The sequence below is a fragment of the Sus scrofa genome, chromosome 15, assembly GCF_000003025.6.
Source record: "Sus scrofa isolate TJ Tabasco breed Duroc chromosome 15, Sscrofa11.1, whole genome shotgun sequence".
Lineage (NCBI taxonomy): Eukaryota > Metazoa > Chordata > Mammalia > Artiodactyla > Suidae > Sus > Sus scrofa.
The window spans coordinates 65,649,756-65,674,922 of NC_010457.5; the positions used below are offsets into that span (position 1 = coordinate 65,649,756).

At 44.9% G+C, this 25,167-nt stretch overlaps 1 protein-coding gene across 26 annotated transcripts in view; it reads left to right on the forward strand.

Moving 5' to 3' along the window:
• PKP4 (plakophilin 4) overlaps positions 1-25,167 on the forward strand; it is a 249,719-nt gene that overhangs the window by 218,583 nt on the left and 5,969 nt on the right. For all 26 annotated transcript variants that reach the window (XM_021076442.1, XM_021076441.1, XM_013984155.2 and 23 more), the window contains 8 exons: positions 5,986-6,169; positions 9,493-9,610; positions 11,212-11,403; positions 11,605-11,778; positions 15,409-15,559; positions 19,392-19,587; positions 23,613-23,697; positions 23,821-23,938. In XM_021076442.1, the coding sequence (XP_020932101.1) occupies positions 5,986-6,169; positions 9,493-9,610; positions 11,212-11,403; positions 11,605-11,778; positions 15,409-15,559; positions 19,392-19,587; positions 23,613-23,697; positions 23,821-23,938 (1,218 nt within the window). The remainder of the gene's footprint in view (positions 1-5,985; positions 6,170-9,492; positions 9,611-11,211; positions 11,404-11,604; positions 11,779-15,408; positions 15,560-19,391; positions 19,588-23,612; positions 23,698-23,820; positions 23,939-25,167) is intronic.

Consider the following 25,167-nt stretch of genomic DNA (forward strand, 5'->3'; position numbering starts at 1 on the left):
TTTTTGGGGCCACAACTGTGGCATATGGAGGTTCCCAGGCTAGGGGTCCAATCGGAGCTACAGCTACTGGCCTATGCCACAGCCACAGCAACACCAGATCCAGGCCATGTCTGTGACCTTTACCACAGCTCACAGCAACACTGGATCCTTAACCCACTGAGTAAGGCCAGGGATTGAACCTCTGTCCTCATGGATTCTGGTCAGGTTCGTTAACCACTGGGCCATGAGGGGAACTATTGCTGTTTTATATTTTCACTCTTAGTCTAGTATTTCTACCCCCATTTTTCAAGAAGGCTTGCACGGTAGGTATACATGACACTAGCCAATTCCAAGGAGCCCGTGCATACAGAATAGTTGGAAGAGGGTGGACAGCTATACCAGTGTTCTGAGCCCCCATAGAGCAGAAGCATGGCAGTGACTTGTCACAATTTTTGCTCTGTGCAGGTAACGGTCAGACAGAGACCTTACCATCTCTGATTTAATGCTCTTTACACTCCTAAGGCTTGGGGGCCTCATGGACATCTCATGAAAGAGCGTAATTAAAACAAGAGTGTTAAGGACAGGCAGTGAGCATGAGGCCAACTCATTAATGAAAATGCAGGGGCATGTCCAATGGTAATACATGAATTGCACAAGTACTTTTTTGCTGTTTTAGTTTTCTTTTTTATAATGTCCATGAATAGTTGTGTTGCTGGGTTTTTGTTTTGTTTTTGATTTTTGTTTTGTTCTTATAATTGGGGAACAGCACAAAGTGAACACTAAAAAAACTAGTGAATTTGGATTTCTCTCATATCAGAAAGAAGAACAATTGCATAGGTTGTTATATATGTATGCTACCGGAGAAATAGCATTTTCCAAATGTTGTTCAGTTGGTTTATGATGTCCTTTAAGAAACACATTTTTCAAATGGTCCTATTATTTTAATTAATCAAGTAAAATCAGTTTCTAGTTTAACTATAAAGTTATCATTTGGCTGTTAGAATAGCTGAAAAGCTGGTTTTAAATATGAGCTCTTTCAAAATTCTGCAGCCTAGGATTTATATGAAAAGGTACTTTAATTTATTCTTTGTAGGGAAAATGAACTTTCATCTCTTATGGCAATATTTCACTGTGGTTACTGGTTGCTCATAATTATGTGTACTTTTTCCTGTAATGGAGAATAAGTAGTGTTTTCTACCTACTTATTCATGAAATTCCCTGATATTTTCTAAATTAGTGTGTGTATGTTTATTCTTAGTTCTCACAACAAATAGCTAATTGCTATAAATTAAATAAGAACCTCAAGATTCCTAAACTGAATTATAGTTTATTGGGGGGGGGGCACACCCATGGCATGCCGAAGTTCCTGGACCGGGGATTGAACCCACTCTATAGCAGCGAGCCAAACCACTGCAGTGACAGTGCCAGACCCTTAACCCACTGCACCACAAGGGAACTCCAGAATTATGGTTTATTTTTAACTTTCTTTTAAGGAACCAAGAGACAGAGTGGAGCATGCTGGTAATTTTTTTTTTTTTTTTTTTAAGGAGAAAAAGATAGTTTCATTGCTTTGCCAGGCAAAGGGGGCCACAGCAGGCTAATACCTTAAAGACTGTGCCCCTTGGTGAATATTTTTGAAGCAGATTTTGCGTTAAAGGCTGTCAGGGCTGGAGGTTTATCATGTTGATGAAGAATGCTAACCCTACAGCTTCTTTCTCATCAGTCTCACTATATGTAGGAGTTGGTGTATTTTCTATTCATTACTTACTGTTCTACAAGGATTTTTCCTGACCTGTTAAATGAAGCCCTAGACAGACTAAGTGAAGAGAACCCTGTTTTTATTACTACTTCAGTGAGGCATGCGCATATAGGTGTTATTAGTTGGTCTTAAGAATAGTGCTTTTTACTTTGAGTAGAAAAGCCAAATTAATCATTCCATAGCTAAGGCTTTTAAGTTTAATTGAACCTTCTTCATCCAGTATTGGTTGATCAGAAATGGTTGTTTGGGCCTTCCATAGCCTTTATCTTTGAAATAGTAAATAGGGAAGAAAAAAAACCAATGTCTTGAGACTTGGCTTTGATGTTCGAAACAGCTAGTTAAATCCACACCAAATGTTGTAGTTCTTTTGTGTTACATGGAAAGTGCAGGCTTGGAAGGTTAATATAACTCTTAGTGCGGGATCAGAAAGCTGCCTTTGTGTGAATCCCTTGAATACTTCCACCTTAGCAAAAATAGAATCTTTCCTTTTTCTGCTCAAGAATAATTTTGATCACTTATTGAAGTTGCTGAAAAGAAAGTCTATAGCATACTGGTTTTAGGATCAATAAGTCATCAGCGTTGACCAAAAGATAGCCTAATCAGCCTGTTGACAAGTCTGCTGAAGGATTACATATTTTTTCTAGTAATCTTACATTTTATATTTGGGCAACATTGGCCCTTTCTAGTCTGCAGTTTGAGGGATGGGGATTCAAGCATTTTGGTCTGGTTCTTGGAGATGAAACAGCAATGTGATTCTCCTGGCCCCATAGCCTGGGTAGTGGTTTCAGCAGCCATCTGTTTTGGTCTCCATGTGAAAAGCAGGCAACACTGTGCCGACGGTGTCAACCTTTCCCTAAGGACCGTTGTTCGGACCCTTTTCCCATAGTTAAAGGACTTTGAAGAAGACACTCTCAAAACACTCAGTTTCAAGAAAAGGAGTGAAGGGGAAGAAATAGGAGGTAGCTCTGACAGGCAAGAAATAAAACGGAAATCTAAAAACAAATACAGTATTATTAAATTGGATCCATCCCCATGTATTTCGGAGCACCTATTATGTGCCCTGCATATGTGTAACCAGACCTGAAACACTGGATGATAGAGTGTTTGTTACTCATTACACTTGCCTTACAAAATTTAAATGAAAATTAAATTTAGAAAAATGAATGCTCATCATCCTTTAAGAAAATCAACATGTAGAATTTCAAGCCTACAGAGTAATTAAATGGAAAGTTAATTCATTTTGTGCAGCGACTCTTTAAAGTATGATGTGTACAGCGCACAGTGCCTGGTACAGAGTAAAAGCACAGTGAATGGTCATGTTACTGCTATTTATGTTGATTGATGAATGTTTATGCTCTGCAAACCCATGTAGATATAATGCTACTAATAAACTGTAGGATGACCTATAACTCCACTGGTCACTCTAAATGCCTGGTAAGGAAAAGAAAGAGCCAGACAAAATGCCAGTTCCGGCGCAAAAAAATCAGGTGAATCCGCAAATCTGGGGACTATCCTCTTGCCAGAAGTGGGTCTTAGAAGTAGCCAGGAATGGAGGCAAAAACAAGCTTTTCTGCCAATGATCAGAGAACTTCTAGGCATCAGTTCCAAGATCCAACGTGCTAAAAACCACCCCTTTCGAAGTCATGTTTTTACCTGAAGTTTGTGACTCAACATGTTTAATTTTCAGTAGAGATGTACCTAATTTTATACTGTAGCCTACAATATGATAGGCTTTCCTTTCCATAAACCTTGCCTTAAATTAACTTTACTGGAATGCGTTTGTTCTGTGAAGTAGAACATAGCTTATTGGAAAGTGCGGCTCTCTCCCATGTGTGGAGTTGTGTGGGGTGAGGAATTTGAAAGGCTTTCACAGAGGGAGATAATTGCTCCAGTGGCCTTAGGAATCACATGTTGTAAAATTGCCAGCAGGCAGGTTAGGAAATGACCCTTCCCTACTACTGGCATCTGGCCCACATGCTGCTCCTGTGGTCGCCTCAGACCCTGGCAGGCCCCTTCAGAGCCAGGGGGGAGTGTGGTTGCCCTCGTTAGCAGGAAACATTAAAGCCTGCCACCGTCACCCTGCACTTCTGTGCCTCGACCTGCTCTTCCTACTGCCTCGTCTCCTCCTCCCCTCTCCTGTCATTTGGGTCAGAACTGACCTGCAGAGGCTCATTTTTCATCCTTAGCTCCCAGGTCCCTTCCATCATCATCAGTCCTCTGATACAAAAAGCATAGTGAAGCCCACTATTAAGAACAGATAAGAATGGCACCACCTTGCCTGAACTGGGGTGGGATCTGGACCCCTGCCGCCACCTCTCCCCCCACCCCTCTCATGGCTGCCCCTAAGAGCCCAGCAGAACCCCCAGAATCCAGGGAGCTGGTCTGAAACCATTCATATAGATATGTAGCTGGTTTTATTAGAATCAGTGGAGAAACAGCTCTGCCTGTGGAGTTCAAGTTCACGCTGGAAGCACCTATGGCATGTGCTGTCCTCTCCCTGGGACTTGTCTGTCATGGTGGACAGAACAAGCTTTCAGACACAGCAGGATCTTTTCCTGATTCGAAACTCTCCAAATCCTCTTCGAGTCTGGGTCGCTACTGAGGCTGTGGTCCTGAAGGCTGTGGTTATGGCTGACTGGCCCAGCCCACACGGTCGGTGCAAAGAAAGGGTGAAAGTCCTGAGGAACAAGGGAAACCCAATCAGACAAGCCTTGAAGTCAAAGCCAAGTGAAAGGAGCAGAACCGGCCCAGTGTAGAGCCCAGCTGGGACCCAGGAAATGTCCCAGGACAGAGCCCAAGCATCCACCTTTGTCATCAACCAGCCCTCCACACCCCACACAAGGTGGGTGGGTCAGGGCAGACATGTGGGGAGTGGATGGTCCTCTCAGGTCGTAGAGCATTGTTTTACTCTTTTCAGTTCTAGCCCTTTGCTTGCACCTCTCCTTTTTCCAGAAAGACCTAGAGCTCCCATCAGCTTTCTCCTGCCTCCCTCCTTTATAAAGGGCCCTGCGATGTCACCAAGCCCCGAGAAGCCTGCACAGTTTCCAGGCTGGTTCCTTGGTCACCATACCCAGAGCAGCAATTTTCAGTCTTGTCTCTGGCCCCAAGCTCTTGATCAGTCCTGTGCACAAGCCTGACATGCTTCCATGGACATGGGCAGATTTTGCCAACTCCCTCCCCTCCCTGGGGCCTCAAGAGTTTCTGTGTGTTGAGAATTCTAAAAGCACTGGCTGACTGAAACAACTTGCCAAGGGTACATGGGGAGTGTGGGGCTCTGAGGGACCTCAGTGCAGAGAAACCAGCTGCACCGTCTCTCCTTCACCCCTTCCCATCTTATTCAGAAAAGTGTGTTGATGTGAAAATGACATTAGAGTAGGTATGATCTTGAATCTGCTGATTTCTAAAAGAGTAATTATTAGAAGATATATATGCTATAACCATAATTTAACTTTCTTATAGTTGACACAGAAATGAAGACCCTCTAATATGCTTATAATTCAAATAATACTCTAATAAGCTACAGCTGAGATCTGTTCTCCTAGCAATCTTGATGTGAATTACAATATCAATAGCTTTTAATTTATTGTTAGGCTCACTGTATCCAAAAAGGAATGGTAGAAACTTGCACATGCTAATAAAACTCTTGACTTGGAAATAGAAATGTTGAAACCTTATCTAAACAAGGGAGATGAAATAAATGTGACCACCCCTCGGTACCAGTAAAGTTACTGCTGCATAATATTTAAGCTGGAGCTTCCTAGTAGCAAAAGTAAGAAGAGGAGGTATGATGAAGAAATGTCCATCTTTTGAGAAAGAGAAGTTTTTTTCAAGTACTAGATTCTAAAAACGGTTTGTCACACAGAACCTTCGACTATCAGGGATGATCCAATGAACCACATTTTTATAGCCATCACAGATGCATCATGTTTATACCCCTTGATCACATTGCACCCCTGCCCCTTGAGGAGTAGCTCTAATTTGCTTTGTCAAACCACAGTCATCTTGACTGATAGATGCCTGGGCTCTGAAACTTAAGATGAGGATGGCTTGGTCATACACTGCCAGAAGTTCACATCCATTCACTCAACATTATTAGAGGTCCATCCCCAGCCTGACTGTAAATTCAGGCCTTAGATGAGGTTTGGAACAGACCTAGTTGACATCAATTAAAGCTAATATGTTGATTTCATTCCTGAAACTGTAGGATTTCTAACTGATGATGTGATTTTTTAAATCTCACTTCTTAGGAGTTCTCTGGAATTTATCTTCATGTGATGCCGTAAAGATGACAATCATCCGAGATGCTCTCTCAACCTTAACAAACACTGTGATCGTTCCACATTCTGGATGGAATAACTCTTCTTTTGATGATGATCATAAAATTAAATTTCAGACTTCACTCGTTCTGCGTAATACCACAGGTTGCCTGAGGTAAATTTTTTATTTCTTCTTTTCAGTTCAGTTTGTGACTAAATAATGTGTCATACATAGGTCAGTTGATTTTAAGATGACTCACCTAAGTTTTATTAACATCTGTGTAGGTTTCCAAGGTTGTTTCAGAATTTAGGCCACTGGCCTTTGTTGTCCTGTGAAGAAAACATTAAGAGAACAGACTAGTGGCTTGAAAGACATTATCTTATAAATGACTCTTCTGTAGATTAGTCAAAAAAGCCCTTCCAATCTAAAATTACTGGAAAAATTCCAGTGTTTTCCATTTAACTGCATTTTTCTGGTTATCACATTCTGATTTCTAATGTGTTTATACCCTGGTTTTTGTTTAAATTTAAAATGTGGAAATACAAACTTCCAGTTTTAAAATGAAGTCATGGGGATGTAATATATAGCATGGTTTGAAAGAAGCTAAGAAAGTAAATCTTAGAAGTTCTCATCCCCCTGCAAACAAAAAACGCTTGGTAACTTTGGTGACAGATGGTAACTAAACTTGGCGTGGTGATCATTTCACAATGTATACAAATGTCAAGTCATTGTGTTGTACACCTGAAAACTAATATAATGTTAATTATACTTTAGTTTTTTTTAAATGTGTTGAAATCTTTTTGCTTTTGAAAGGGTGCCAAAAGGTGTGGATGAAACCATCCTTGGGTTTGAGTTTCTTAAATAATTGCAAATGAACCCAAATACTCTTTTCCATCATTATCTTTAGCATTTAAAATCCATAAAGCCTTCTTTAAGTGCACATAGTATTGTTCATTATTTGCTGTTAACTTTCATCAGCTCAGTTACCACCCAGTTTCCCAGGCTTCCTGGAAACTTGAAACAGAAACCTTGGGGCTATATGGCCTGGTGACCAAAATGGGCTCTGCCTCAGACAGACCAGCTTCCTATCCCATTCTGAGCCTCAATTTCCTCATCTTTAGGCATAATAATGCCATCTCAGAGTTATGAAGGCTCAGCCTGCATAAAACGCTTCATGTAGCGTCTAACACGCAGTGAGCACTATTTACCACTTAAGCCGAGATGTATAAGCATCTCTACAACAGAGAATTGGAGGGAGGTGGAGGGAAGGCCTGGGCTTCTGCTCTGAAGCCTTCTACTTATTGTGACCGACCGTCCCTACCACTAGAACGAGGCTGGGAAGGGGAGCAACACGACTCAGGCTCCAGGAAAACAAGCCAGCTCCCTGACTCAGGTTCCTGTGTCACAGAGCAGGTGACATGGCCTCTCCTGATTCGTGGGGCAGCATCTCATCCTCTCCCTGGACCTGGATCGGGGAGGCCATGACCACTTAGCTAGCCTGCCAGGCTTCAGAGTCAGCCCAGGACCAGGACTCCAGCTCAGGCTCCCCTAGTGGTTCATAGCTATTAACATTTGGTGAATGCTTTCTGTGTAAATTTAGTGATAAGCAAAATAGACTGGGTCCCTGCTCAGATAGATGATGAAGACAAATAAATAAACAAGAAAATAACAATGGGTGCCATTTTAAAAATAGGGTGACATAAGAGTTATTAGGTGGTTACTTTGATAGTCAGGTGGTCTCTCAGAGAAGGTAAAGTTTAAGCCTAGATCTGAAATACCACAAGGAGCTGCTCATTTGAGGGTGGGAGTAGGGGAGTTGAGGAGACACATTCTAGGCAATAGGTAAAGGGGAATAGATAGCATAAAGGCTCCAGGGCAGAAATGAACTTGAGGCTGGAGCTTCATGGGCAAGGCAAAGAGTGGTACAGGTTATGTTGGATTTTTTTAAATCGGAGGAATGAATTTGTACTGCATGGCAAGGGCCACAGGAAACCGTCAGAGGGTTTCAGTCATGGGAGTGTGGATGGTTTCTGGCTGTGATGGGGGCGACAGTGGGGACAGGAAGATGGATGCTATGCATCAATCCAGGCAGACGATGAGAACAGCCGAGACCAGGCTCAAGAGAGAGGTAGGCAGAGTGGGGTATGCTGTGGAGGAAGAGGCAGACAAGGTTTGCTACTGAATTGAATATACCGAGTGAGGAAAAGGGAAGTAAGAAGAACAGGGCCTAAATATTTGGCTGGGTCAACTGGGAGCCCTGAAGTGCCGTTGATGAAGCCAGACAGAGGGGAGGAGGAGGCTGGAGGGAGGGAACAGCTGAGGATTTTGGCTTGTCTACTTTGAGATGTCTAATTAGCTGTCCATGTAGTAATATCAGGAAAACACTTAGATGTATCTAGAATTCTAGAGAGGGGTCAGGCTGAACATAGACTTTTGGGAGTCGTGGGTCCATAGGCTGTATTAAATCTAAGGAGCAGAAGGAGGCCACCCAGGAGAGTGCAAAGATGAAGACAAGAAGGGACGGCCATAGCCCTGGGCACTCCAGAGGGACCCACCGGCAGAAGGGCTGAGGAGGAAAGGCAACAAGATGAGCAGAAAAACTGGCGGGTGCCCATCCTCAGAGCTCATAGAGGAACGGAAGAAGGCAGCTGTAGAGTGCTGCTTAGAGGTTACAGCGCATAAGGACAGAAGAGGCATCAGAGTATATCTCTGGCCCCAGAAGGTCAAAGGTGAAAAGTCATTCCAGACTGCCCTTATCTAGGTTTTGTAGAATCTCGATTAGCCTAGAACCCCTTGTTAATGGGACATAAAATAGATCCTTAGAGTTTGGTATTAGTTCATGAAGTTGAATTGATAGCACAAATTTCAAAATGGAATGAGAACCAAAAACAATTTTCATAGTTTTTAATAATTTAAAAGATGAGAAAAATTGCCGTAAAAACAAATGTTTCTATTTAACTTGAACTGTTTATACAAGAGATGATGTGTTTGTTCATTAGACCACCTACTACACGCAAAACATTTTAATAGGTGCAGGCGACTGCAAAGACCTTGTAGCCTCACAAGGGAGGTGAAGCATGACTAAAAATAGCAACCATGCATGGCTAGGGGACATCTTTCCTACAGTAGGCACTTCTCTAATTGCTTCTTTTGTAGCAACTCATCTCTTCCTCCCAGCCACCCTGTGAGGTAGTTACTATTATTCTACCTTTTTATATGTAAGGAAACTAAGGATAAAGCCCCAAAATAATTATTCTAAAGGATTAGAAAGTAACCTATCACAAGAGAGATGCAAAGTTCAAGTGCCCATGCTTCCCTTTATTGTGGGGTAAGGAGGACTGGCTATTACTGGGCACTCTCAGGATATTAAACGGCAGGCTTCCAAATGCCTCCTCAGACCAGATCTGCGTGCTGCTCTGTCACCCGTCCTCAGGTCCTCAGATCATTAAGGTAAGGCTCCACGGCTAACAAGCTCCCACGTGTCTCTGCCTGTTTAGGAATCTCAGCTCCGCGGGGGAGGAAGCAAGAAAGCAAATGAGATCTTGCGAGGGGCTGGTGGACTCGCTGCTGTACGTGATCCACACATGTGTGAACACATCTGATTACGACAGCAAGGTTAGTGCCCTCCTGGCTCTGAGCGCCGTGGTGGCAGAGGACAACCAGCTGCCGACCGCTGCTATGTGCATGCCATTGGCTCTTTCCAGAACTCTTGACCCTGTCCTTGTCAGGCTCCCTTCCAGATTAAAGGAAGAGAGTCTAAATTATAAGTTAACAGGAACATGAGCACTGAATAAAGTAGCCTTAGAACCATGAAAACTGAGTGCTTCTATGTGGTAAAGGCTCTGCCAGGATCCAGACTTTGTGATTCTCCTGGGCTCATTGTCAAGGTGATTGCTCCACGGCTGTTGCCTCCATTCTCTATCCCCTGCTGCTAGAATCAGAGCCGTCTGTATCTGAGTACCTACTGAATATAAGCTCCTGGTCGAGGCACTGAAATCCCACCAACCTCCCTGCCCTTCTTGCCTTGGCACCAACTTGAGATGCCTCTTTCTCCATCCCAGGTTGGCCTTTCACCCGCTCCCTCTGCTGCCAGCTGATCTGTCTATTACCCAGCATAAGCCCTGGGTTTATGGCTCATCATTTTTCCAGGGTCCGCCCCAGCATGGGGGGCTGGGAAAGGTGGGGAGAAATAGGAAAAAAGGACTAGAAGTGTCAAGTCCCAGTAGGAAGAAAGGACTAGAGTCCCAAGGCAGGTGGGGCACTTGTTCAGGATGAGCTGGACACAGGCCATAAGTAGACCTGGGGTTGTAAATAGGGTCTGAGAAGGAAAAGAGGAATGATGAGTGATTGGCTGGGAAGGAGGTCGAGGAAAATTTCAAAGTGACAGCCAGGAGTTCCCATCGTGGCTCAGCAGTTAATGAATCTGACTAGCATCCATGAGGACGTGGGTTCAATCCCTGGCCTTGCTTAGCGGATTAAGGATCTAGCATTGCTGTGAGCTGTGGTGTTAGGTCATAGACTCAGCTTGGATCCCGTGTTGCTGTGGCTGTGGTGTAGGCCAGCAGCTGTAGCTCCAATTCGAGCCCTAGCCTGAGAACCTCCATATTCTGCCAGGTGAGAAGGAGTGAGGTCCTGGTAATGTGGGTGCATCTCTACCACTGCAGCAGCTCTGAAGCATCAACACCGGGCATTTTGTCTTTTTTTTTTTTTTTTTTTTTTTTGGTTTTTGCCTTTTCTGGGGCCTCTCCCGCTACATATGGAAGTTCCCAGGCTAGGGGTCGAATCGGAGCTGTAGCCACTGGCCTATGCCAGAGACACAGCAACTCAGGATCCAAGCTGCGTCTGCAACCTATACCACAGCTCACGGAAACGCCAGATCCTTAACCCACTGAGCAAGGCCAGGGATCGAACCCACAACCTCATGGTTCCTAGTCGGATTCGTTAACCACTGAGCCACGACAGAAACTCCGGGGCATTTTATCTTTAGAGCCTCAAACATTTCAGTCAGCCTGAAATCAGGCCTCAGCAGAATGCAGGCTCTGCACTCCATCAGGTGAACATCCCACCAAAATTCTGGAGTCATAGTTGTGGCTTTGTTGCAGGTGCCCAGAAGTGAAAAGCAGTTCTCTCATATTCTACATTTAAGTACTATCACTGGTGCTCAGTACAGCACCACGTGCTACAGTGGTTTTAACCCTATGCCGTGTTGATTGCAGACAGTGGAGAACTGCGTGTGCACCCTGAGGAACCTGTCCTATCGGCTGGAGCTGGAGGTGCCGCAGGCCCGGCTGCTGGGGCTGAATGAACTGGATGACTTACTAGGAAAAGAGTCTCCCAGTAAAGACTCGGAGCCGAGCTGCTGGGGGAAGAAGAAGAAGAAGAAAAAGAGAACGCCGCAAGAGGATCAAGTTAGCATTTTATTTGACATGAAACTCTAAAGTTTCATTTCTCTGGGAGTAAGAAATCACATATTTGGCAAGAAAAGAATATTTTTCTCATCATGCAGTTTTTGTGCATAGCTCTTGCTGAGTCCAGCAGAAAGGAATATTTTCCAGTGTTGGATGCTGTGTTCATTTTGCTTCCACTAATGTCTGCTCTTTGTCTTTCAGTGGGATGGAGTCGGTCCTATCCCAGGACTGTCGAAGTCCCCCAAAGGGGTTGAGATGCTATGGCATCCGTCAGTGGTAAAACCATACCTGACCCTTCTAGCAGAAAGTTCCAACCCAGCCACCCTGGAAGGCTCTGCAGGATCTCTCCAGAACCTCTCTGCTGGAAACTGGAAGGTAGGATATCTTCCACTCGTCCGCGCGTCTTTCCACCTGTGCAGTCATATCAGCAGTGAACATGGAAAAGGAGACAGGCGATTAGAGTTTGGTAAAGGATGGGAAGGAAAAAGCGAAGAGATGGCAGGAGGCTCGAGGGATCCATAGATGCATGACATAGCCCTTCCCGGTGAGAAACTGAAGACTAGCAAGACAAACAGACTGATCGAGTCAGTGCAGTGTAGACTCTGCAGGATGGGTGTGCACTAGGGTCTGCATCTAACCCAGCCTGTCAGGTGAGGGAAAGGCAAGCAAAGAGGGAACTGGCAGGTAGGGAAGGGGTTCCTGGAGGGGTGGTGCTGTCCAAATGGAATCTGTATGAGCAGAATGCAGCCAGCAGTCTGAGGAAGCCATCCGGATAAAGGTAAAGGGACCCCAGGAGAAAGGCCTCAAGGTGAGAACAGTGGGTGGAGACTACAGGCTGGCTGCTGGGACACGGAGGGTGGGGTGTGACGAAGGCCCATGTTGTAGCCTCAGGAAGTGGAACCTGACTTTCAGACCAGAGGAGACCCTGAAAGGATTTAAGCAGTCAAGCGGCATAGACAGGCTGATGTGGACCCTGGATTCTCTCTGCATCGGTGCAGAAGGTGATTCCAAGAAGAGGAAGATTGAGGCTGGGATTCTGTTGGGGAGCCTGACGAGAGATGCAGGGGCCTGACTTAGAGCTGAGGTCGGGCACTTGCCTCTCAGGCACTTGCAGAGCATATCTGTGGCACAGTTTTCACATACCCTAATAGGGGTGTGACTTTTTTATGAAAATTGAAGGTGATTTCCTACTGTTACCCCCTTAAGCAAGCTCTCAAAACTTTTTAAATGTCATCTAGCAACTTACCTGATAATTATGCTTTAGTAGAATTCTTATAATGCTTGGTTTTGGCTACTTCCCCCCCCACCACCTCCCAAAATGAAAATCTTCTGGCTGCTGCTTCTTCCATGAGTGTGAGAGGCATCATTAGGCCTTGGTAAGGTTTGTTTCGTGCAGCCAGTTTCTCTAATGAAAATATACAGGTGATTAGGGCCTAGTGCTAAGCCGCTGTGGTTATTCTCTTATTGTTGTTTTTGATTAAAATGCTAATAACTTAGCACCTAAGTGCTGGCTCTGGAGCCAGACTCCTTGGTTTTGAATCCTGACCTCCTCCCCCCACTTACTATCTGGGAGCCTCAGATCTTTGTCTTTAGTTTCATCATCTGCAAAGTGGAAAGAATACCTACCTTTTTAGGTGTTTGTGAGCATTAAATGAGGTAATAAATGTGGAGGACCAAGGAGAGTGCCTAGCACACAAGTATTCATAAATATTTATGCTGGTGACCCAGTGTTCACCTCCAGCTGCTGTGACCCAGGAAGCATTTGATGGTGATAAAAAGACAGCCATTAAAATAGATGTGATTTAAGTTGTGTAAGAATTTTATTTTCTGGGATCATTTAATAAATAAAAGATGGCAAGGTTATTGAAAATAGAAACCTATGGGAGTTCCCATTGTGGCTCAGTGTTAACGAACTCAACCAGTACCCATGAGGACTTGGGTTTGTTCCCTAGCCCCACTCAGTGGGTTAAAGATCCAGTGTTGCCTTGAGCTGTGGTGTAGGTCATAGACACAGCTCAGATCTGGCATTGCTGTGGCTGTGGTGTACGCCGGCAGCTGCAGCTCCCATTCAATCCTTAGTCTGGGAACTTCCATATGCTGCAGGTGTGGCCTTAAAAAAGAAAAAAAAGTTTATATATAAACATATGGAAGTGATTTCAAAGGTGTCTAAAATAATAAATCAAAATATTGGCTCTTCAATAAGAAACCAAGATAATCATGGTGATAGATGTTATCAGGTGAGATGCTATTTGGGGGTGGTGATGGCTATATTGCTCCAGACTGGAGGTGCTCAGGGCTGGGCTGAGCCAGTTGGCCTCTGGGTGAGACAGGTGCTGGTCCTGTCCTTGCAGGTCTCAGAGAGAAAAGTTGCCAAAGCTGCCTGTGCTTTACCTGATAGCAAGTTGTGTATCCTATTTCCCAGGCAGATTTTATTTGATTTAGAAAATAGGAATATCCATCTCTTATCAAGAAAGCTAATAGGGTCTTTGAAATGCATTTTTTCCTTTTACTTTTTTATTTTTTGGTTTTTTTGGGTTTTTTTTTTTGTTTGTTTTTGCTTTTTAGGGCTGCACCCACAGCGTATGGAAGTTCTCAGGCTAGGGGTCGAATCAGAGCTGTAGCCACCAGCCACAGCCACATCAGATCCAAGCCATGTCTGTGATCCACCCCACAGTTCACTGCAACACTGGATCCTTAACCCACTGAGCGAGGGCAGGGATCAAATCTGAAACCTCATGATTCCTAATCGGATTTGTTTCCTCTGAGCCACAACAGGAACTCCCTGCATCTTTTCCTTTTATTTGTGTTATTAAAATAACCCATTCTGTCGATATTAAAGAAACTAAGTGGTCAATCACATATTTTCATGTTCAAAATAATACAGAGGGCTGGCAGACCTTTGTCTTCGTGTCTTGACCACAGCAGGAAAGTATTAGATGTTTTATGAACAACATTTTTCAATTATCCTGAATTTTGAAAGACTATTTGAACTGGTAAAAATGTCAGTGAAAGCTCAAAACAAGATTAAAGACCCATTTTCAAATGTTCCCTTTTTTGTTTGTTTCCCCGATGCTTTAGTGTTCGTTTCCAGTTCATATGGTGCACAGACTGACTCACCGTACAGACTTGCCTCTTAATCACGAGAGAAGTTCTTGACTGCCGATTAAAAAAAGCAGTGGCAGCAGCTAACTAATCTTGAGTGAGAAAGCATTTTGCACACAGACATGCTTAGTTTTTCACCAGCCCATATGAATTACGATGCTCGGTGTTTCTGGAGAATTCCTTTTCTTCTGAGGCAAGGGATTTTTCCAAGCAGTTTCTTTGAAAGGCTACCAAACTCTAAATATTGTTGCAGAGAATACAGGGGAAAATAACTTGATGGAGACAGGTTCTCCTTTAATGTGCAGTGATCGGTTACCTGCTCTGCCATCCTATTTTTAGCCTCTGTACCTGGCATGGGGCCAGCTGCAGAGAAGACCTGCCATCCGTCCTTAACCATGTTTATGTATCTGAAGAAGAAAGAAATCACTGCCTTCTCTCTTTCACACAAAAATATCTGCCAGATGGTGGCTTGAGGTTTTCAGGCTTTGGGATTTCTTTTTAAATCAGTCATCGTAGCTTATCTTTCTCGCAAACTGGTTTTCTCTTAACCAGCATCACAGATTTAATCTCCTTATTGGGAACAAAACATTTAATCTATTACTTCATCTTTCAGAAACCTCTTTTTTTTGCTTTTTAGGGCTGCACTCAGGGCCTATGGAGGGTCCCAGTCCAGGGGTCGAATCAGAGCTACAGCTGCCGGCCTACACCACATCCACAGCAACACCAGAACCTTCACCCGCTGAGTGAGGCCAGGGATCAAACCTGCAACCTCATGGTTCCTAGTCGGATTCATTTCTGCTGCACCACAGCGGGAACTCCCCAGAAATATCTTTTTTAGGCAACATTAACATCAGAGAGTTGACCTCTATTATATATTACTTATTGCCTTGTTTTTCTCCCTAGTTTGCAGCGTATATCCGAGCAGCTGTCCGCAAAGAAAAAGGGCTCCCCATCCTTGTAGAACTTCTGCGGATGGATAACGATAGAGTTGTTTCTTCTGTGGCGACCGCCTTGAGGAATATGGCCCTAGATGTTCGCAACAAGGAACTCATAGGTATGTTTTGGTGACCAGGTGAGCTATAAAGAGAGACACGATGTTTGAAAAACTCTTCATTTTAAAAAATATGACACTTAAAATGATAAGCAGCTGAGTCCTGGTCTCTGGTTTCTTGGCATATTTGGTATCCCTGTGTCCGTCCTTTCTGATCATTCCTTTTCAGGCTCCTTAATTAAACACCAAATAGGCAGGCAAATGTTCAGAAAAGCTAGCAATTTCAGTCATATGTTACAAAACTACTTGATAGATTTGGTGTCTCTATTTCCCAAGAGACATTCATTTTTGAAAAACAAAAAAAGCTTAATTCTCCCTTTTCTGATTTTTAGACTTATATCTACTAATTTCACCAATACTAACTATCATGTTCTAAATTTAAAAAAAAAAAAAAAAGAAAGAAACCACATGAATGTTTTATAGCTTAAAGCTCAGCCCAAAACAGAGCCATGGTCTCAAGGCCAGACCCCAGGGCAGTGTCAGGATGAGAGCAGGACTACCTGAGACACATAGGGTCCAGAATTTTAGAAGGCGTTCACCCTTGGGTCCATGTCAAGTTGGCCCTTTGACCACATTGAGAATGATTGCTTCTAAGCTTTGCACCTTAGGCAGCTTGGTTTGCTTACCTCCAGGGCATGGTCCATCCCAGGCAGAGTGTGGGGTAAAGAAAAGATCAGAGACCTTCCAGTAGACCTCAAGTTAAACCCTGCACCTGCTGCTCACTCGCTGCATAACCTAGGATGTCCTGTATTAAACCCACTCGGGCTCTGTTCCTTAATCTAAATTGAGACTCTTGGAGTTCCTGTTGTGGCTCAGCAGTAACAAACCCGACTAGTATCTATGAGGATGCAGGTTTGGTCCCTGGCCTTGCTTGGTGAATTAAGGATCCAGCGTTGCCATGAGCTGTGGTGTAGATCGCAGATACAGCTCAGATCTGGCGTTGTTGTGCTGTGGTGTAGGATAGCAGCTGTAGCTCCAATTTGACTCCTAGCCTGGAAACCTCCATATGCTTAAGGTTCAGCCCTTAAAAGACCCCCCCCCCAATAAAAAACAAGAAAAGAAAACTCTTCCTTGGCCCCATCTCTGAAAGGGAGCTGACCACAGCCGCTGTCCTCACCATGGGCTTGCTATGAGAATGCAATGACAGGGTGAGGGGCAGCTCCTTTTAAAACTACCTCACTCCAAGCCAATCCCACAGCTGAAGACAGGCCAGGGAGAGGGAGGGGTATCTGGCAAGAGCTTATGTGGACTAGTGAATATATACCAATCTCATAGTAAAGTACACCTGCCGGGAGAGAAAGAGCGAGACAGAGATGGAGAGAGAGAATAAGGGCAACAGTGTTTACCTTCAGGAGTGGCTTTGAGGACTTCCTGTGCCCACGTATGCAAAAGCCCCTCACACACAGTGCCTGGCACAAGTGCTATTTTAAATTATTGCCTAAATTAACCTGCTCTTAACACGCTGTTCCTTTGATCCAAATTGCACCCCACGGAGAGGAAAGGAGCTTTTTTCATGGTCTGTTCATAGTCCAGCTCCTGCTTGATTCCAATAGATGTGTTAGAGCTTTTATTTCCCACATTTCCTTGAGCGAAATCTCTTAGGTCCCTAAAGAGAGTTTTTTTTTAAGTTATTACTGTTACATCTCTGTGGTTTGAATTTCTAGTAAGAAGCCTGTATAGTTTGGGAGTTCTCGATGCTAAAAAAAAATTTTTTTCTCTTTTTTTAGGACCGCACCTGCAGCATATGGAGGCTTCCAGGCTATGGTTCCAATCTGAGCTGTAGCTGCTGGCCTATGCCACAACCACAACAACACAGGATCCGAGCTGCATCTGTGACCTACACCACAGCCCATGGCAATGCCGGATCCTTAATCCACTGAGCGAGGCCAGGGATTAAGGCATCCTCATGGATGTTAGATTAGTTAACCACTGAGCCACAACAGGAACTCCTCAATGCTAAAAAATAAAGGGTGCCAGCATGCACCCTCTGCCCTGTCACTCCCCAGGGAAGGAGAGATAGGCGTGCAAAGGGTGCCAAGTCTTTAGGAAGAACAGATGTGTGTGCAGGGGGTCGCTTGCACTCTGGCCATCCTGTGTTTTCTGTGAAAGTCCTAATCTCCTTCTAAACTTGCACGAGTACTTTCTCTCTCCACTGACCCTCTTGAGCTATTGCAGGAGGCACTTTTCCTGTTTCCCCATGAAGACCCTTGCTTCCTGTGAGGTCACAGCCCCTCCCCGTTTCTATATCTGACTCTAACTTCCCCAGCACGTCCGTTCCTACGAACCATCCCCCTCTCTGACCTCTGCACTCTCTCCTCGCATTCATCACCAGCACTCAGTGAACTCTGTCTGGAGCCATTTTTCACAAGGAAACAAAGTTTTGCCATTTCACAAAAGTTACTGCAGACTCAGCTGAGTCAGACTGAGCCAGCTGTCTGAGCTGTGGGCTCCGAGGGAGCCACCAGGGTCACTCACAGATGAGGGAGCCACCTTCTCCCAAGCCTCAGGAGTGCAAGTGAAAACTGCACCTCCCCAAAATGACAGATTACATGTCATGGACCTTTTGGTCACTCTTGAGTATTCAAAATCACCAGTGCTAACTTATCGTCTGTTCTTAAAAACCACATTTATCCTCTGGCTTACAATGTCATCACTGTATTTCTACTCTTCATAACAATGTTCTCTGTGAATAAGCCAGAGTCTTCTCTTTGACGTGCTGTAAATTATGCAGCATGGAGTCAGGCACTGTCTTCTCCTGCTTACCATTGTGTATAAGTGGGTCTTCAATAAAAACCCCATTTAGTATCCACTCGATTATTAGCATAGGGAAAAAACAAAGAAAATATTTACTTGAGCTTTCGTTAATTTCTTTTGTCTATGGTGCAATTATTCCAGTTTGTCAGCTGGTAATTAAAATTGAGAAAGCTAGAGATAATCTTGTTTTGGAGAGGAGTACAGGAAATTGAGGATCTGGAAAGAAATGCTTCAGGAGTGAAGGGACTTCCCAGCCTTGTCCTATCAAGAGCTTTATTACTGTATTACTCCTCAGAGATAACATACCTATAATTTTTTTTTTTTGCCTTTTTTTTTTTTAGGCCCGCACCCACAGCATATGGACATTCCCAGGCTAGGGTTCCAATCAGAGCTTTAGCTTCCAGCCTACACCACAGCCACAGCAATGCTGGATCCTTAGCCCAATGAGTGAGGCCAGGGATCGAACCCATAATCTTAATACCAAAATTGTACTCATGTCTTCTTTAAAAGAAACAGACAACTCACACCAGACCAACTGACATAAACCCTCAACTTAGTAAAAATATCTGAGTGTACCCAGTTCACATACTATGTCCAGAAAGACTTTGTGGAAAGTATTGTTTGGCAGTCCTACTTGGACCAGCTTTAAAACATATTCAGAGAAAAGTTTATAAAAGCTTAGAGAGGAGGTTGAGGTTGTTGTGATGCATAGGAATTGAATTGAGAATGAAATTTACTTTCTGTAATTCCTTTACTCTCACTGTTAATGAAAATGGTTGAACTAAAGCAACTTGATTGGTATACCCAGTTCCATACACTGATTTACACTGTCTTCCAGCGATGTGCGGTAAGGTGTTATAAGCCAGTTACTTCTTCAAGTGGCATGACAGCAGATGTTCATGTTCCCCTGACAGTTAAAGCATTTGTCGTTTTCTTCTTTGCTGTGCGTGTTCTTCTTCCCCGTTACTGTCTCTTCTGAGGTTCTGTTTTGAGAGATTGCATAGTCATAGTCTTCTAATGACAACAATAACAAAAACTGGGTCCCTTCCGAAAGCAGAATGAACTCTTTTGCCTTGGGCAGGTAAATATGCCATGCGTGACCTGGTCAACCGGCTTCCCGGGGGCTCTGGCCCGAGTGTGCTGTCGGATGAGACTGTGGCGGCCATCTGCTGCGCCCTGCATGAGGTCACCAGCAAGAACATGGAGAACGCCAAGGCCCTGGCCGACTCAGGGGGCATAGAAAAGCTGGTGAACATAACCAAGGGCAGAGGAGACAGGCAAGTCGGCTGCAAGGGGACGCCAGGCCCTTGTCCTGGGATCATCCTGGGATCACGTCCTCCTGACAAGGATTTATTTCTGTGCTGCTCACGTGCAAATAACCTAAGCAGTTTCCAGCAGTTAGAACCCCTTTTGCTGGGAGCGGCATTTGTGGTCATGCGGCCCCTTTTCTGGTCTCTGTTTTCTTGGAACACCCCTCACCCCAACCATCATTCCTGTCCCCAAAGCCCCACTGGGTCATGCTGTCCCCTGAAGAGTCAGACATGCCGTAAGCCGGGGCACCATACCCCTCGTGTCATTGCTTCTGCTCCAGGCTCTAAGGCCTCTTCTGCAAGAACAGCTTAAATCCTCAGTGCTGAGGTTGATTCCTCCATAGGTGCCCAGAAAGTACTAATATCACCACATGCAGCAGAGCCTTCTGTGTGGCCTCAGGATGTGCCCTGGGCTTGGATCATATGTTTCCCATCACGTCTGAGTGACACCGAAGTGATGAAGCAGCAGAAGTAGGGATTTGAGGGTTTGTGGCAAAAATAGAAGATTTCTTGTCACAGAGCTGTAGCAGTGACTATGAATTTGCTTTAGTATCAGATCAGAGAATCCTTCAAGGAACTGGGATGTATAGGCTGCTTGTCACCTTCATGACACAACAGGGCAGGGGCCTCCTGATCAGCAGTATAATGGCCCACCCCTCCCTCCTTCTGCACGGCGCTGGCTTCCCCAGGGTTATCTGTGGCCCCTTCTGGCATCTGACACCCCCAGTACAGGCACTTTGTCTTTTAATTCACTGCTCCAGCCTCTGTGTGCAGAGCGAAGCCTGGCCCATACTAGTAAACATGTATTAACTGGCTGGGCATCAGTGCTGGAACTCACACTGTGTATGCTTGGAATAACATCACACAGCCTATTCTCACCCCACAGAAACTACAGCTACCAACACTATCCATATATCCTTTCAATCCTTTCTTTCTTATGTATCTTTTTTCTATCTCAATAATAAGTGCACACACACTCCTTTTTATCTCAAAGGCAATGAAACATTACAGATAAATCTAAGGTCCAATTCCAGTAACTCCCCCTCCTGTTGCCCTCCCATCTCCCCTAAGAGCAACTGGAATCCCTTTTTGTGCTCTTAACATTTTGCGAGAGAGCCTTCATTCATGAACAGCCTAAGAAGAGGCTAGAAAAATTTTGCCAGTGCCAAAACCTTTGTATATTAAAAAAAAAAAAAAAAAAAAAAGTTATTGGAGTTCCCTGTTGGCTCAGCAGGTTAAGGATCTGACATTTTCACTGCTGTGGCTCTGGTTGCTGCCATGGCATGAGTCTAGTCTCTGGCCTAGGAACTTCCACATGCCACTCCGATCTTTTTTTCAAAACAAGATTCAGAAAGTCCTAGATCAAGTTTTCTTCTGAACGTACACTTACATTCCTTATGATTCACCCACCAAGTATTTTTCTCTTGCCCACCTGCCACGCACGACAGCAAGGAGCAGGGAGCAGGTCACACCTGCCCTCCGTAGCTTACGTTCCATGGGCAAGTGGAGTAGACGAGGTACCAGCAGAGTGAGCAGCACTCCACCAGCCCGATGGTGCCGGGGTGGGGAGCAGCAATCAAATTGGGGGCATTGAGAGGGCGTGCCGGGATGAGGAGGGGTGTCACTGTCTTAGACAGGGCAGTCAGAGGAGGCCTCAGGGAGATGGTGCCTTCTGAGCACAGACCTGGAGTAGGGGCGGGAAGAGTATTTAGGGCAGAGGGAACGAGTAAAAGGACACTGAGGTGGAAGCGTGCCTGTGTGTGAAGAGCAGGAAGCCAGCAGGGCTGGAACAGAGCGAGTCAAGGGGGAGGGAGTCAAGGAGTGCAGGGGCAGGGGCAGTAACCAGCAGTGTAGGACCCTGTGGATCAGTGTAAGGCCTTTGACTTTTACTCTCAGCACAACGAGAAGCTTTTGGAGGGTGTTCAGCAGAGGAGAAAGACAATCTGACTTCCCTGAGAGTAATCACAGTGACCGACAGGCTCTCCTCCAACTCCCAGTGAGACTGATAGAAGCAGGAGTTGAGGTGGTGAAGAATGGTCAAGTCTGACATGTTGGAAGGCAGAGTCAGTGGAATTTGCTGAAGGCTTAGATGAGCAGCAGGAGAGGAGAAAGATGTCAAGGATGCCTCCAAGGTCTTTGGCAAAAGAATCCATGGGATGGAGTTGCCGCTTGCCAACATGGGGAGCCTGGGGGAGGAGCAGGTTTTAAGGAAGATTGGGAGTCAGTTTGGGATGTGACACATCTAAGATGCTATTAGACTTGACGTAGAGCATCTGGTAGGGAGTGAACTGTGCTCAAGTCAAGTTCAGGACAGAGATCCAGGCTGGAGCGTCAATTTGGGAGTCACGGGGTATAAGTGGCAAATTTAGAGAAGTAATATGGGATGAGATCAACAGGAAATGTAGCTAGAGAAGGAAAGAGGCTTGAGGGCTGGTGTCCCTCATAGCTGGGGGTCAAGGAGATGAGGAGCCAGCAGTGAGCCCGAAAAAGGGCGGCCAGAGCGTTCAGAGGAGAAGCAGCAGCACTGGTGCCTCGGAGGCCACATGCTGTCAAAGGTGAACCCATGTCACGTGCTGCTCAATCAGATAGGACCAGGGTTGACACACATCCAGTTGAACAATACTGAGAAGGTAGGAGAGAAATTAGAGATGAGAACACATAACTCCTTGCAGGAGTTGTGCAGCGGAGGGGGAAGCAAAGAAACTTCCTTGCTTTCTCAGGAGTCAGGTTTCTGCTCAGAGAATTTCTCTCTAAAAATGTGTCACCTAGCTGTTGGTGTTGAGGTGTACACCTGGCACACCCCTGCTTTGTCTGGTGTGCAGAGCAGTCCTTGGAGCCAGCCAGGGTTTGCCCTTGATGCCTGGATCCGGCTGAGGATGGGTGGTTGTGAGGTGTGAAGACCCTGCGGGAGCCATCACAGGTGCCTGAAATGTCCTCTCTATTCTCTTCTTTGAGGCGTCTCCTTGCTCTGTAGTCTGTTTTGAAAATGGAAATTTAAAAACTCTCTGCCCTTGACTGAGCAGGACCGCTGAGCAGAGCAAGCTGAGATGGGGGTGGGGGGTGGCTGTAGACACTCCTACCTCCAGGAACAGAGATTGCGAAGCCCCTGCACTTGCCTGTGCTCTGCCCTCCCTGATGCCTCGGAATCATCACAACCCAGATCCTGTTGTTATGGGCAGAAACGGTGCCTCTGGCCTGCTCACCTCTCTTCTTCCCCCACTTTCTGAGAGTTTAGTTGGGAAGATAAGGAATGGAAAAGGAAATCAGATCTTAGATACCGTAATATACGTTTGAGGTCAGATTTTCAGCATCAAAATGAAGTCTGAGGACGGGGGTGTTTGGTTTTCCTCAGGGCTCTGGGATAACCACCCTCACGTGGCCATCCCAAGGCCTTTGCTGAGGCAGGAAGCTGTTTTCCCTCCTCACTTAACAGAGAGGCCGCTGATTTAGAGGAGTAGCTCCTGATGTGAAATGCAGTAACTCCTGCTCAGCAGTGCTCTCACAGGCTACCAACATTCAGCAAAATGTCTTCAGAGAGGGAGGTCATAACTGACCTTATTTTCCAAGCCAAACACTAGAGCACAGAGGTACATTTGTTTACAAAGAGGTTTAAATGATGAGAAGACAATAACAGTGTTTTATACAAAGGCCTAATAAATGGGTGGGGATACTTAGATTCACTTGGCAGGGCCCTCAGACACTGGGATGTGTGGTCATGGGCAGAAGTCATGGGCTCATCCCGACCACAGCGTCTCACCACAGAGCTGAATGCCCGTGAGCCTCTCTCTGGTTCCTACCACCTCTGGCCAGCCCTGAACTTGACACCAGCTCCTGAGTACACCTGATTCTATAGCAGTGGTTTCCAGCAGCAGCCTCCTTGCCCCCTGGTCCTTGAGAGATGGGCTCTTCGTCTCTGATTTGCTGCCAGCATCTCCAAGAGGACCCTGAGGCTGTGCCACCCACGTTCATTAATGTTCTCGCTCTCTCCCTAGATCGTCTCTGAAAGTGGTAAAGGCAGCAGCCCAGGTCTTGAATACATTATGGCAATATCGGGACCTCCGGAGCATTTATAAAAAGGTAACTTACAAGAATAGCTCTAACATAATTAGCATTCATCAGCACACACATTCGTAATCACTTATTATAATGAAATGTCGTTATTCATTTTGAGAGGTTTCTTTTTCTCCTTTAACTCCACAGGATGGGTGGAATCAGAACCATTTTATTACACCTGTGTCAACGTTAGAGCGAGACCGATTCAAATCACACCCTTCCTTGTCTACCACCAACCAACAGATGTCACCCGTCATTCAGTCAGGTCAGTGGGTAAACTCTCCCTCTGGGCAGCTGCATTTGTAGGACAGCATGTGGTTTCCCATCCAGAGAAGATTGAACATACACCGATTAAGCCTGTCACCTCCCAACACCGAGGAAAGGAGAATTTACTCTTCAAGCTGAAAGTCTGCTTTGGGAGTTACCTGTTACTGTAAACAGCAAGCCCACTTTCCGTTTGAAAAGTGTATGCATGTTTACACCTACTACAGTGCATAACAGTATCCCAGTCCTCAATAGCATCCATTCCCCCGAGATTCTGCTTTGAAACCAGGTTTGTAAAGGGGCCTGGGAATATGCATTTAATAGGCTTGCTGATGCTGCGAGTGTGGCCCAGTGGAGGAACACAAGTTTGAGAACCATTAGGCTATGTCTGAAAATGGCTGTCCTTGTACACCTGCTGGCCATAAGTTAGAAATCTGTTCCCAAGTGATTTTTTTAGTTTTGTTGGTGGAAATTCTCAAATAGTTCTTTAGAAGAGCTTTAGACCCCACAGCCTGGGAGAGCCCAGATCCCCACCTGTGCCTTACTCAGTTAAACCGCCATCCCCTGACTGCATCCTCAGATCCCCAGCATCCACGACTAATGGGAACAGGCCCTGCAGGTGGGTTTACAGGAAATCCTTTAATTTGTAAGTTGGGAATCTTGGCAACCACACTGCCTACTTATTGGTGGTATATAATTTGAGACCCAAGACTTTTTTTTTTGCATGTAAGGACAGAATATTACTACCTAATCAAGTCAGTCCTGTAAATTTAATTCTTAATGAAATGAAACAGGAAAAGTAATATCTTTTTTTAATTTGGCTTTAAATCTCCCATTCAGACATATAAATATTATCTGTTGTATTCAACTGTGCTCCTGCTGACAGTCTCATTTCTCATGTGAACAAATATGACCAGAAAGACCAACATATGCCTGGTGGTTCCTGCCATATAATTGGATGTCTTCACTTGTACCAGGAATCTTTTTTTTTTTTTAATGATTTTTATTTTTTTTCCATCATAACTGATTTACAGTGTTGGAATTTTTAGAAATTTTCTTTGCCTACTGCATATGGCTTATATTTATATCTTAGCTTTTAAATCATGAGACCTCTGCTTGGTTTCTGACATTGTTGGTAGGCTCCTAGGTATAGCCTGAGGTTGCCTTCTTTACACAAATGATCAGGATTCTTTAGGGACTTAGGAAGAAAGTGCTAGCGGAAGCAAGAGA